This window comes from Gambusia affinis, linkage group LG16, assembly GCF_019740435.1.
Source record: "Gambusia affinis linkage group LG16, SWU_Gaff_1.0, whole genome shotgun sequence".
Classification (NCBI taxonomy): Eukaryota; Metazoa; Chordata; class Actinopteri; order Cyprinodontiformes; family Poeciliidae; genus Gambusia; species Gambusia affinis.
The window spans coordinates 7,529,545-7,543,323 of NC_057883.1; the positions used below are offsets into that span (position 1 = coordinate 7,529,545).

At 38.4% G+C, this 13,779-nt stretch overlaps 1 protein-coding gene across 1 annotated transcript in view; it reads right to left on the reverse strand.

The window, feature by feature from the left end:
* Positions 1–13,779, reverse strand: part of slc25a21 (solute carrier family 25 member 21) — a 117,313-nt gene that overhangs the window by 10,998 nt on the left and 92,536 nt on the right. The window contains exons 5-6 of the mRNA XM_044143781.1: positions 3,660–3,726; positions 1,681–1,740 (exon numbers count right to left, since the gene is read on the reverse strand). Of these exons, the coding sequence (XP_043999716.1) occupies positions 1,681–1,740; positions 3,660–3,726 (127 nt within the window). The remainder of the gene's footprint in view (positions 1–1,680; positions 1,741–3,659; positions 3,727–13,779) is intronic.

The following is a 13,779-nucleotide window of genomic DNA, read 5'->3' on the forward strand; positions in this document are numbered from 1 at the left end:
TCGAAGCATTGCAAAGAATGCTGCCTCCATACGAACCACTCATCATACATATAACATCCCCAACACAAGATGAAAATGGCTAAAAATGGTAACCAGTAGGGGCAAAGCCAAACAAAGGCGCCATCAAAACAGAAACCAAGTATCCACTCATTGAGAAACTGCAAACCTTCCTGTCAGCTCTGACCAGTCTCACTGTCTCTGCTCAGGAAAAACATCTGCCACTGTCACCACCATGTTTCAAGGTGGGGTTTGGAATATTCAGGGTGATGTGCAGTGCTAGTTTCCTGTCAAACATTATATTTTGCATGTGGGCTGAAGAGTTGGTTTCATCTAAACAGATCGCATTCTTCCAGATGTTTACTGTGTCCTCTGCAAGCAGGACTTCTCACATCTTTCTTTGAGTAACAGCTTTGTTCCAATCTGGTAAAAAAAAGTGGCATGGAGCACACCACAAACGTCAGTGAGGTCAACAAAGTCTTTCCACTGAGCTATGGGTAATTGCAGCTCCTCCAGAGTCCAGAGACATGTCTTGCTGGGTTTCCAGTCAAGCCATTCTGTTTTCCTTTCCGGACAATGGAACAAAAAGTGCTTTCTGCTTTAAACTTCTCCACAAATATACCTCTGATTTGTCTGCTGGGTTCCTTGGTCATCATGATGCTGTTTGCTCACTAACAAACAGCATCATACAATCATCAACAAACAGAGGTTCTTTAACCTCCAGGATCTTCAGAAAACAGCTTAATTTGTAGTTAGATTCAATTACATACAGAGGGACTCAGCGTACTAATTATGTGACTTCTGAAGACAAAATGACGCATTTTTTTTAATTTTATTTAGAGATCCTAAGGAAAAAGGGGCTAAACGCAAATGCGTCACATTTTTGTAAAAACCGAAAACCCCAAGAACGTTTCCTTCTACTTAAAAATTTTGTACTGCTTTGTGTTGGTCGATCACATCGCATACAAAGAGGTTTGTGGCAGTCCTGTGTTGTAAGATGTTATTCATCCCCACAGAATGCCAACCAATAAATTTAACCAAAAATTACCAGCGGAATAAACATGGCATCTGACAAATTTCTGAAAATCGTTGGGATTTTTTTTTATTTTTTATTTTTCAATTATTCGGCAAAGATAAAACCATCAGTGATAGGCCTGACATTTTAGAGTTTGTGTCATTCATCAAGAATACTTTCACATGTGCTTAAGATTTAACAAAAGTGGAACTTCTGGCTTTTATCAATATCATTTAATCCCTAGTTATAATATTTATTTTGTCCAGTGCCATCTGATATGTCTTTATGCCTAAAAAGAAAAGCAATGCTATACTTGTCACACTGATATTGAAGAACTGTGAACTTGTTAAAGTAAACTATCAAGCCTCTGTAAAGACCTGCGACGTCGATACATATATAATTAGAAAAAATCTACAATGAGTGACAGTCATTTCCCTTCTAAATGTACTTATTGTAGCTCATTGTTGAAGTGGCACTGAAGGGTTTTTATAAGAACATTTGCACTCACGTGACATAATTTACCTGGTAAGATGTTTTCTTACGTTCATATTTGCTTTAACTGACATTGGCAGCTAGGCAGACGTCAGACGAACTATTCTTCCTGGTTCTGTGCGTGTTTGTGTGTTTAAGCGACAGTGTACTCAGGTGCTTCTGTTTGGCACACTCACCACACCAGGAGACAAAGGGGTCAGGCTCAGCACCTTCTTGTACTGCTCATAGGTGAAAAACTGTGGAGGCAAGATCAGGATTAACGACGCGTCAGAAAGTTACGAAACATGCAAAACCATCCATGTGCACAGACTGACACTTTACACAGGAGAGGACATTTATGCTGAAAACTGCACTAAACAGTGGCATTTTGGGGCACCAGGTTTCCATGACAACCGTTAGACACCATCTACATGCCAGCCTCTTGTTTGGGAGGAATGCTGGGGGGGGGGGAGGAAAAGGATTTTCTGTCCTGGTTAATATGTAGGAACACCAAGGTTGTGGGTTTAGGATGAATACTTGAAAAAACAACCGTTTGTGAATAATGTTGGATGTTTCTCGTCCAAAGGCAGCTTTGTTAGAGCATCTACCGTCATGAATTCTTTTAAGAACCAGAAATCTGAAACAAATATCTGGCGGAGGCTACGTGTAAACTGAAAAAGGGCCATCATTGGGTCCTTTAGCAAGGTAATGATCCAGAACAACCAGATCAACACAGAAAAGGCTGGTCAGACACAACATAAAGGACCCAGGATGCAGAGAAACGGTGCAAAGCAAAAATATTCAAAATATGCTCTAAATCTGAGAATATGTTATATTTTACTGGAAAAAGTAGGTTGTAAAAATTAAGCAATTCAAGGAAAACTGGAGTTGTTCCATGTTTATTCAACTACTATTGCTTAAAATATAACCCTCCCAACCACTGAATAAATATAGTCAGGTTAAATGATACATTTTTTTACATTTTAGAGTGAGATTATGCTGCTGAAATAAAAGATTAATTTAGGCACAATAAAGATTTTATTGTGGTGAAGTTTATTGAAACTGTTATCAGCAACAGAAAGGTGTCATTACTGTGAGCTGGTGAAAAGTAAGTAAATCCTCTGAGCGGTGGTAAAACCGAATAAAATTTGTGTTTCTATGAACTCGTGCTGGTTGAGTCTGCTGGCCGTCTCCATCTGCCAGATCAGCTGCAACTCACCAGTCCAGTGCGCTTTAGCTCTGTGGAGAACGGAGGAACTTTTGAGATTCTGCATCAGTTCTGCAGCAGCATCCAAGACGGTAGGCTGCAGTCTGTTCCTGGTCTTGAAGCTGCTTCGCCAAATAAGCCGTTGACGTGAATTGATACGACGATTGTGATTATCCTGTCAGCTTCCACCACTGCAAGGATTTATGAAACTTTCCACAAAGCTTGTGGCAATATGACACTTTTAATCATATTTTTTCATTAGCTTGAAAAAAGAAATCCAAACTAACCCTTTAGGGTTTCTGAAACATTTTCAAGTGCCAATGAGGTTCCATGAAAGGCACAACCCATTACTCACCGCTACTTTAAGATTCGAGATTCTAAAACTGTACTTCTAAACGTCCGGCTTAATCTCCTACGTCAGCAAAGGGGCACTTCCTCTGATTTGTGCCAAATGCCAGTCGAGGTGCCCGAGGAGTGTTAATTTGCGCCAATATTTTGGTGCAGTAACGTCTCACCATCAGGAGTGTTGCTTGCCATCTGAGCGATTGCCCCATCTTCTCAGTGTGAGTGCTTATTTATTAAGTTCACTTTGTCTCCGGCGTCTCATTACAGAGCAGCATAGTGCCAAGTAGCACACTCCCTCTGCACCCCTCGCTCCCGGCCTAACCTCCAATGGGTAATTCTGCTCACCTATAACTATCAAAAGATGACGTTCATGCCGTGGCTTACAGCAAATACTTGTAAGTCAATATTGAGTTTGCGGAGAGGGCAAACAGGAGTGTCTAAAGAGGCACACATGGTTGAGGGCGTTATGTGTTTAATCAGCATGTGAGTTCTATGTAACAGCAGTTTGAGTGTTTTCATATGCCAGTACGGCGGCTCACAATGAAACTGGATCCTGGGCCTTGCGTGACATCGTGAGAAGCTTTTCAGCTTTCCATAGACAAACACACACATCCTTTATCCTACCTTCACTGCTCTCTTTGGGGTCTCTGCCAGGATTGGAGGCAGGATTCCCTTGTAGAAGCCAAGGATTCTGCAGGGAGAGAAAATAAATTGTCGCGTCTGTTATTTTCTTGTCAGCTGCTCGGTTGTGTTTAGATCTAAAAAAAAGGCACGAAAAGTCAAAGACAAGACAAAAGCAACCCAAAAGATGTCTACTTTACAACCATGAGTATCAAGTCAACATTCAGGCGTGCTCTTAGGTGGACAGATTAAAATCTAGATCAAACACATTTCCTTATAGCATGAAAATCCCTGTACATATAGCACAGATTTAAACAGAAGCTAGTAAATGTCAATGGGAAGCTTAGTGGTGGAGCAAAGAGAACTTGGTCACAAAAGCAGAATGTTTGCAGAATTTAAAGTTGTTTTTGAAAGCTTGAGCATCTTCCTCTCACAGTCCAATATTCAGGTCAGGTCAAGTCATATTTCTAAGTTTGTGAGTAAAGTGTAGGCTTAACCTGCACTATATATACACAAGGATCTCTTTAGATAATTACTATAGAATAAGGGCGATGATATGAAGAGAAATAAAGAGAACAGCACCTGTACAATACTCGCAAACTAACAAGGGAAAGATAAAAGAGGATACAGGCAAAGGAAAATTAAAAATAACATTCTGTCATTGCATCAAAATGAAAATTACTTTACCAGTCTACAGAAAATGAAAAAATAATGGAGGAATACTGGGTTGTTGAAAATCGAGTGGAATTTTTTAAATATATGTAAACCTTAATATTTGAGTTTATAAACTGAATAATGCTAGAAGACTTAGCTTTTCTAGCTAATATTTAGTCAATCACTGTTTTGAAGAACTGGTCCACATATGTTACAAACATGTCCTGGTACCTGTGTCCAGGTGTTCCTGCCTGCAAGGCTTTGCTGAAGAAGAATCAGGTTTTATGTCACTCCACGAATTTCCCATTAGATTAAAGCCCAGGGATTGGGCTGCTCACAACAAAATGTTAATCTGGTTTGTCTCTGATGTTCGCTGGCGCTTTGGGGGTAGTTATCTTGTCGACCCACATATTTTAAAAGGGCATTTCTTCTTTGGTATAACATGAAGCCTGGTAACTCATAAAAAGGCCCGACATCATAGCACCAGAAGCAGCCCCACATAGCGATACCTTTGCTGTGTTCTGTGACTTGATTCCTGTCACACTTAATTGTTTAAGATCATTAAACAAATACTAACAAATTCTAAGTCTAATAAGCAGCATAAAAACAAAATGTGTTTTTGTAATTAGTATTTCCTTTAACGAGGAGAAAATCCATCTGAACCTAAGAAACGCTTCTGCCACCCAACAACGGCCATTAAATGTTTGCTATTACTGGTACTGAGTCTTTCACATCATTGTGGAGGAATTTTGACATGCTCTTCTTTGTAGACTTATTTGTTAAAGTAGGTAACAACATCAGTATTTTTGGTAACAAGCTGATGAAATACTGGCATGGATTAACTAATCGTCATTATCACGATCTGCATGCAGCAGCATTACTCAACTTGAGATTTTTGGAAAGTTAGCAAATTTATTTATTTTTTTTGCCTTTTGGCTCTGGCTGTTTCCTGGTCACGACGCAGATGACTGTGCAGCTCGGGCTCGACAGCAGGAGATCTGATCCACAAGTGTAACCGTGGATCAGATCTCACCACGAGCATGCATACACTCGTGGTGTATTCAAAGACGGCTCTGAAAATCCCTTCACCGCATCTGAACTGATTAAACAGCTGTAACGGCTGACAAAAGTGCAAGAGACAGAGAGGACGGAGAGAGGAAGTGCAGGGGACCACACGTACCCACCATCACTACATCTCAGAATGAGTTTTGTTTTGTAAAATAAATGAGTAAATAAAAAATACAAGACGAATATTACTGTTTAGCATCACACATGCTTTTATCTTGAAGATGCTTTGTGAAACAGGAAGTTAAATTAGAAGAGAGGCTAAGGAGCTTGGTCAAAATATAAAAGAATGAAATACAGTAAATGTTAGGATGAAAACTGGAAGATCACACAAAATTTGTGAATAATGACTGAATTTGCATTAATAGTTGCGACTGCAACACCATAACTTTCTGGAGGGACTATCTTTGAGATTTTGTCTGATTGATGTGATTGGTGATGTTGGACTCCTAGAATTTTCAACATAAATGCTTTCAATACAACAAAAACAACATTACTGTGCTAACATATAAAGTTATCTAATTATGAAAAAAATAAGGGTTGAGAAGTGACGCTTAGCAATATTTACTGGCTTTTTGGGGACATTTCAATACTTTTCTTCTCCCTTTCAGTTTTTCTTTCATCGTTGTCTAAGTTGACCATTTAGAGGAGTGTTTTGTTTTGTGTTTGTTAAACTTCTATACGATGTGCTATTATTCATTCAGACACCAGGAAAGTTTCTAAATCAACAGAAAATGTTGCCAAGAACCAATTTTGGATTGTATATGTACAATCTAAAATTTGTTGCCCGTAGTGAAAGTTGTGAGAACATAGCTTGACACAATAACACAGCATTTAGTTGCAACAAGGAACCAGTTGAAGGATGGCATCTCTGCACTTTATTCACTACACAAATAGCACTAATTATGTGATATGCAAAACACTTATAAAGTCGTGCATATGGAAGTAGTTTGTACCTCTTTCTGCTAAAGGTAGCGGTTTCCCTCTTCGAAATCTAAATATAACATTTTAGCCGCCACCTACATAGCAGATACAGAAGTAACAAAGAGATGCAGCTAAGTGTTTCCTCCTACTGAGCTCCTGGCTCTCATGAGAAAAAGATAATCCTCAGAACCAGAAAAACAACTAACTACCAGGAAGGAATCGCATTCAGCATGGGGTTCATTCATCATTTGTTGGAGCAATCTAAAATTATTTTAATTTTTTTTTAACTGAATAAGCAATGCTTGCAATACTTGGCTCTTTTCGCTTTTGTCTTTCCATCAAATTTACCAAGAGCTTTCAAAATAAAAACAACCAATATTTAATGCAATCTTCACATTGCAAACAGCCTATATTTAAGAATCTGATGCCTCTGCGTCATTTAAATATGGAAAACCTTTTGTGCCAGTAAATCTTACATTTATGCATAAAATGATTCAGACGTCAGGCAAGTTAAGATTCAAAATTATTTCTGTTCAACCAACAAAATTTGCTTGATAGGAAATGTGAAAAGTCTCCCTGAAAAGACAATAAAACTATTTAAAAGGAATATTTACAAAAAAAACCATCTATCTTCTTTCATTTGTGTTATACAAACATGAATCATACTGCTCTCAATCAATACAAAAACATTCATTTTCATAAAATTAATCAGACCCTTTTCATAATCGATGGCCATTTCTTGTCTAGAACATTTCTCTGGGTGTGAGAAGAGACAGCGAAGCCTCTTGATGCTGATGAGGCTTTCACTTCTATTTTGGATCTGCTTCCCCATTCAGAAACCAATTTATAGGCAGGGAAAACTCGTAGAATTTGGAAAGCACATTACCCAGTTCTCAAGAGTTGTCCGTGACATTCCTGAACAGTGAGTCTTTGGTGGCAGAACCTGCTCATATAAATAACTTCAGCCTCTGGACTGCCTTTCCTCAGGTCCTCAGCTGTATTCACTTCAACTGCAAAGAAACTTCAATAAGTGGTACTTGAGAAAAAGGAATAGCTTTATAAATAATATATATATATATATATATATATATATATAAAAAAAAACTCATGACATGGATTATTCCATCCTACTTTTCTAACTTTCCTTCACTGTACATCAGGACATTAAATTTCTTTTCGACTCTAGCTAACAAGAGACAAACAGTAAGTAAATTATGCTTTACCGGCTTGGAGCCATGACAACTGAGGCATATTTCCAAACCACAAACCTAAGTAAACAAGTTCTTCAGGTGTATGATGAGGAAACGATTCAAGAGCACTTTCAGAATATGATATACTGGACATTTCAAAAGTGTTTAACTGTATAACTCGAGTAATATTTCCAACTTGGCTTTGCCAGCACTGATTTAAAGCACGACTGGAGCCAGAAAATGAAGATGTATGCCTGCATATAACGAAGGGTGTATTTTGAGATGAGTCGGTTTTAAGTCGAGCCGTTTGCAGAATTGACGTTCAGAAGCTATTCCAATTATTGTTATTTTTCATTTCAAACTGAATGTGCTCTTTTTATTGAATGGAACCACGTGATAGGTCAGAGCATGTTGTATATTTCAATGGTTTGTTCTGCTAAGGGAGCACAAAGGGTGTTTCGTATACGTTTAGAAGTGCAAACACATGCGCTTCCCACAGCCTCAGACGTAGTGAAAACATGGGTAAGAATAGTTCATATGTTGGAACCAGTGTAAGGGTTACAGTGACAGTGTTGTGCCAAAAATGATAGAGGTACTTAGCTAATTTAGGTATATTTTGTAGGCAAACATACCATTTAAAATTCCTCTAGCATCTCCGAGTGTAACGTTTTGCTTTTCTTGAACTCCACCATGTTGAAACACAGCAAAGACTAATCAACAGACCTGTTTTTTTGTTTTTTTTTTTAGGTTGCTGGCATTTGTGTTGATAACAATCTGTCACCAGCAACAGACAGGTACCTGTGTGTGCCCTGCTCGTATGCCTAAATGTTGTTTTAAGGGGATGGACTTTGAGTCAAACAGGTCAAACAGGTCCAAGCCCTTGTGCATGTTAAAAGACAATCAATCTCAAACTTTTTTTTCCCCTGCAGGTTCAAAATGGACAGAGTATAAAGATATGCTTTTAATGGTAAAAAACACAAACTAAATCGAACTTGTGGGAAATAATCAGTGCTTAACAGTAAACAAGTCTGCTGCTATGGAAACATGCTGTCAAAAGCTTTGTATAGTCTAACACTTCCTTGTACATTCACAAATGGAGCATTTATCCACGACCAGACAGATATTCCATTCATGAAAAATTGGAAACACATATTTCATCTGCAGCCTTTAAAGCTTCCTGAGGTTTTAGAAAAATATGCATATTTTATCTGTATTTAAAAAAGAGACCTAAATATCATTTCCTGTCTATGCTTGGGATAAAAATACTTCCTGGATTTAATAAAAAAGTCCTTTAATATCTCGTCTATGGATTCCCTGTTAATTAGATCATATCCAAATGAGCCACACCTGCAAATATCCTGCTTGTATATTAATAAAAACAAGCAGGATATTTGCAGGTGTTAATAATAACAATACAGTGATATTCAATAAATTAAAACATATGTCCCAAATAGTCTCGTTTGTCAGATTAAAAGTACCTCATGAAAACAATAACAGGAGGAAGGTAAGCAGGAACCTTTACTGTTACCGTACTGTTCCTTGGATAAATAAGATGTCTGGGGACATTTTGCCCCAGGAGGAGAAGGATAGCTCAACTTCATAGAATCCACCATGAATTCTTCTAGATGGTTCTTATGGCAAATAAAAATAATGATCAAGTCAAATTGAATCCTATCACATGACAATAACATATTTTTCTTTTGCCCAAAATTTTCAGAATCATGTAGGTATTTTTAGATTCCCATATGAACTGCTGCTGTGCATTAGGAATATTAACGTTTGTAGAAACTAACAGGTTCGTAGTGTTGGCATCATAAAATGTAGAACAGGGATTTCTGTCAATGGTGAGTGTAATTTTCTCTTCTGGCCCCGATTCTGAGTGGTGGACAAATATATAGCTGGTAGAGAACTTTTTAATCAAGCAACCAATTTAAACGTAAGTCTTGGCTTTGAACCTTGAGTCAGCTGAAAGGTGGCAATAAATATACAGGATTTTCCTGTAAATCGAGATCGAAGAACATCTAAACAGATGATCATTGCTCATGAACGGAGAGGACAACGCGGCGTGACCGACTACATCCTGTGAAAGGCTGCATCGGCTCTGTTGTGACAACACACTCTGCTAGTCACCAGAGATGATCTTGGCTGATTCAGAGCGAGTGTAAATATTTTTGCTGCTGGCGCATATTTCCACTCAATATAACCAGAAGAAGACGGGCCATTACATTTCCAAAGAAGACACGCCACCTTCCATTAACTGCAGTGAACCGCAACTAATTATCAAAGCACTTGTCATCAAGTGGAGCCAGCCAGGATATTTTTAGGTAGAGAATGTGACACATTGTTCATAAGGTTGGACGTGACAACAATAGGATTTAGGTGGAGTAACAACACGTAATGTCCAAGAATTTAGAGAATCATAACCAGGGACTAATGATAGGAATCATTTAAGAAAAAAAAATTCTATGTACTGTTTATTCAACAAGACTATGCTCTACTCAGAGGTCACGCATTTACCTGAAGGTGTTAAATATAGGGATGGTGCTTTCAAGAGATTGTACAGTTTTAGTTTTCTGCCACACATGTCCCTTTTTAGCAGATATGAAAACTCTCATTTTGCATAATGGCAAAAAAGTTTTATTTCTTACCAGAGCACTAGTCATCTGATTAAGCTTTCTTCTCACCCCGTCTCCGTAAAGGATACATTTGTACAGGACAGAAAGTAACATCAATGTACTCATATCTATTATTTTCAATAATAGATATGAGTATTATATTTATGTAATACTCATAGCACGATACAGTTCCCCGTGATTCTTTTTGAATTTGGCGCGATACAAACAAACTGAATTGAATTAAACGTGTTCAGGGACATTAAGTCTTCAGATAAAACAATCTGCAGATGAAGTCCAGAAATCAGTTTTGTCTAAGCTTACTTCAGCTTCAACTCATTCCTTATGTGCTCAAGACACTAATTAACCTGCAGCAGCTGAGTTGATGCAGAGCTGCACTTCCTGTTCTATAGACTAGAACAACTGTGGTAATGAGTACAGGCCAATTTGGACCAGGATTTGTATTTTCTTACAAGGTGTCACTAAACATGAAAAAGAAATTGCTTAGCCTAGCACAAACTAGTTAATGGATTAACTGTCAGAATGGGCTCAGTCAGTGGTGATACAGGAAATAAATAAGGTATTGAATTAGCATGAGATATTTTTAACTAAATTCAGACTGCAGCAGTTGATCTCAACAAACCTCTGTGTGTTCTTCAAAGTTACATATTTTGTTAGAATTTATTAGGAAGAACTTAATCTTAAAACAGGAAAAAACTTCCCTTTTCCTTATTCAGTGAATGGGGATCTGTGTCTATGCTAATCCAACCGGCTTGTGGCTACTTGCTCAGCCGGCCAATCCACAAAAAGTGCCAAATGGTTGGCTGAACTCTGGCCAAGACCTCATTTAATCAGTTCCTCTTACAGTGCAGCACACGCAAATCAACCAAATTCCCATTTAATAAGGAGTCAAGATTGGGTTGTCAAATAGTCCACATGGGATAGTACATGTTCTGCGTTGACTTTCTCAACCTGTAGATGCTGTCCTGCAAATTAAGGGGAAATGCACTAATAGCTAATTATCCATATGTCACTGAACAATATTGCACAAGCAAAACTGATCTGCAAGTACTTATTTGAATCACCTCCTACTGCGGATCCATCTGCAAGTGTCTTCCCTAAACAGATGTCTCCATCAGCTCTGCACAAGTAGTGGTAGAGAATTTTGCTCACTTGCAAAATAGTTCAAGGTTTGTCAGATTGGTCACAGAGCACATAAAAGAGCTTCGATCATCATCATTTGATTGTAGATGTCTGGCTACATGTGCAGGGTGAAACTCTGTCCCAGTCTTCAGTCTTTTGTGGTCTTTAAAATGTTTCTTCCAATATAATCCTACATTTAGCAGTAACCATTTCTTGTTTAACTTTGACCAGATTCTGTTCTTGCTCAAGAAAAGCATCACCATAGCATTTTGCCGGAACCACCTGTATACACAATCACCAACGTATTGATGATACGTTCCTCTAGCCAAACTACAAAATGGGTTTCCAATGGCTTACTTTCAGCAACGTAAGTAAGCCATGTAGAGTGAGTGCACGGCCAACAGTCGCCATGGTAACCATTTGTCCTAATAGATCAGTGGATTTCTGCAGCTTCTCACATCCCATTCTGATCAAATAATGCAAAATTTTAGGTGGAAAAATGTTAAAAATGTCTTTTTTGCAGCTCGCTGTAAATTGAGCAGTCATTACATACATATGGTGGATTCACGCCTACCTCTTTTACCTTATCAGATTTTTTTTCCTGGAAACCAATTTGGAATATTTATTTATTTTTTTTTCAGAAAATGACTCCAAGCTGTTCCTGGAAAACCCGCCTACTCACAATTTTTTCTTATAGGGCGTTCTAAAAATATTAAAAAGAAAATGCATTTTGAGAAACTGAAGTACATAAGCACAGCGTTAACCGACACGCTACTGGCAGCCAGTCAAGTGGCGCCATTTATTTTCCGTGGCACTGATTGACATTTAATAATTTGGGGATATAAATTCAAGTCATATCCAGAGTTCACTGAAAACATGCAGTTGTGAAACTCCAAAATGCGGAATAAGTTACTTTAAAATCTGTTAAATCTGTATCCAGAGGCATTTTAACATAATATGCCTTTGAGAACAATGACGCTATACGTTTATCATCAAATAGTAGCTTTTTTATGCAGCATTCTTATGCAACCGCTGAAATAGTTTTGTAAGCAAAAATTAATAATTTTATCCCAACAAGTTTCTTACATAGAAAACAAAAATGAATCACTCGCATTGTCAGTGTCAAGTTATTTTAGTCAGACGGAAGGCCCTTCCCTCGGCTCTCTATGTTCATGCAAATGGTGGCCACAGATTTCCCGGGTGTGGTCAGACTGGGGAGCCACTGGGTGATGAAGAAGGAGTGAAATTTGTTACAGAACAAATATGGACTCCAGTGAGTGGCCGTCATTTGAATCCTCATTTGACTGTCAATGTAAAGTACGCACTAAGTCCCTTTTTGTCTTCCCTAAACAAATTTCCTCATGGCACAGAGTGGGACGTCGGGGGAGAGCCAAATGGATGCGAGGTTGTGTTTGTTTGTTCGGGTGTATATAATTTGGCTTTCATTTTCATAAACCTTTCCTTTTTTAACAGCCTCCATCCATCTGGAGAGGAGCGTGCCAGTGACAGAACTGCACTTGATGCGAACAATCAAGAAAAGCAGTGAATAATAAAGGTGTACTGTGCAAACGCATTGTTTTAATGTTTTAATTTCTTTTTTTTTTTAAATATACGCTTTGCACCATGGCTTTGAGAAGATTCCCAGACAAACTGAACCACCCCGGGGAACATTTTATCATGTAAACAATGTGTCTGCCTCACCTGCGAATATTTTCCATTACCCAAGGTCGACTTTCACCTCGACCTTGAGGGACAGTTCAGCAGATGTGGGCCAGGAGGATACACTAAACTACTAAAAATATTTCAACTCACTGTACATCCTAATGACTACACTAAGTAGTCATTGACATAGGTCCTCTTTTCAATGTGAGCATATACCTTTTGACATGTTCAGCGTTACATTTCAAGCAGCTGATTAGATATAAATTGTAAATCATAACCTGCAATGTTTTATTTTACTGTGTGGTTTTCAAATGGAAACAATTCTCCAAAACAGAAGACAGGCCGGCTTATTTTATTCAAGGCTAACATAAATTCCCCACCAAAATAACATTGAGAGAACAATTAACATGTTCTCTTGGTCCCATAAAAAAGTACACAAAAGGTGCAGGAAAAAACAATGTGTACACAATGTTTCTCATCTAATTTGGAGGACACGCTTATTAAATACCACCCGTATTTACTGCCGTTACGGGTGGTCCCAGCTGGTGTCAACCTTAGATCCCCTCTTAACCCTGATGTAGTAGGTCCAAATGGGCAGAGGCCAGTTACCGGTATCAAGGGAAATAAAGGTTTTAAAAAGATATTGTTTTCAATCTGCTAATTTTTTTTCCATCAAACTGTTCCAAGAGCTTAACGTCCTTTTAATGAGATACCAAAGATTTGGCTGTATGAAGCAGAGTACCGCTACGCTCCCCCCGCCCTCACCTGTTTCTGCTTGGTGTCAGCCACTCCTACACGTTTCACTTCCTTACAAGTAAGACAAAGTCATCACCGTTTTACAAGTACAGTCAGCAAATTAGCAAGTAGCGTGTC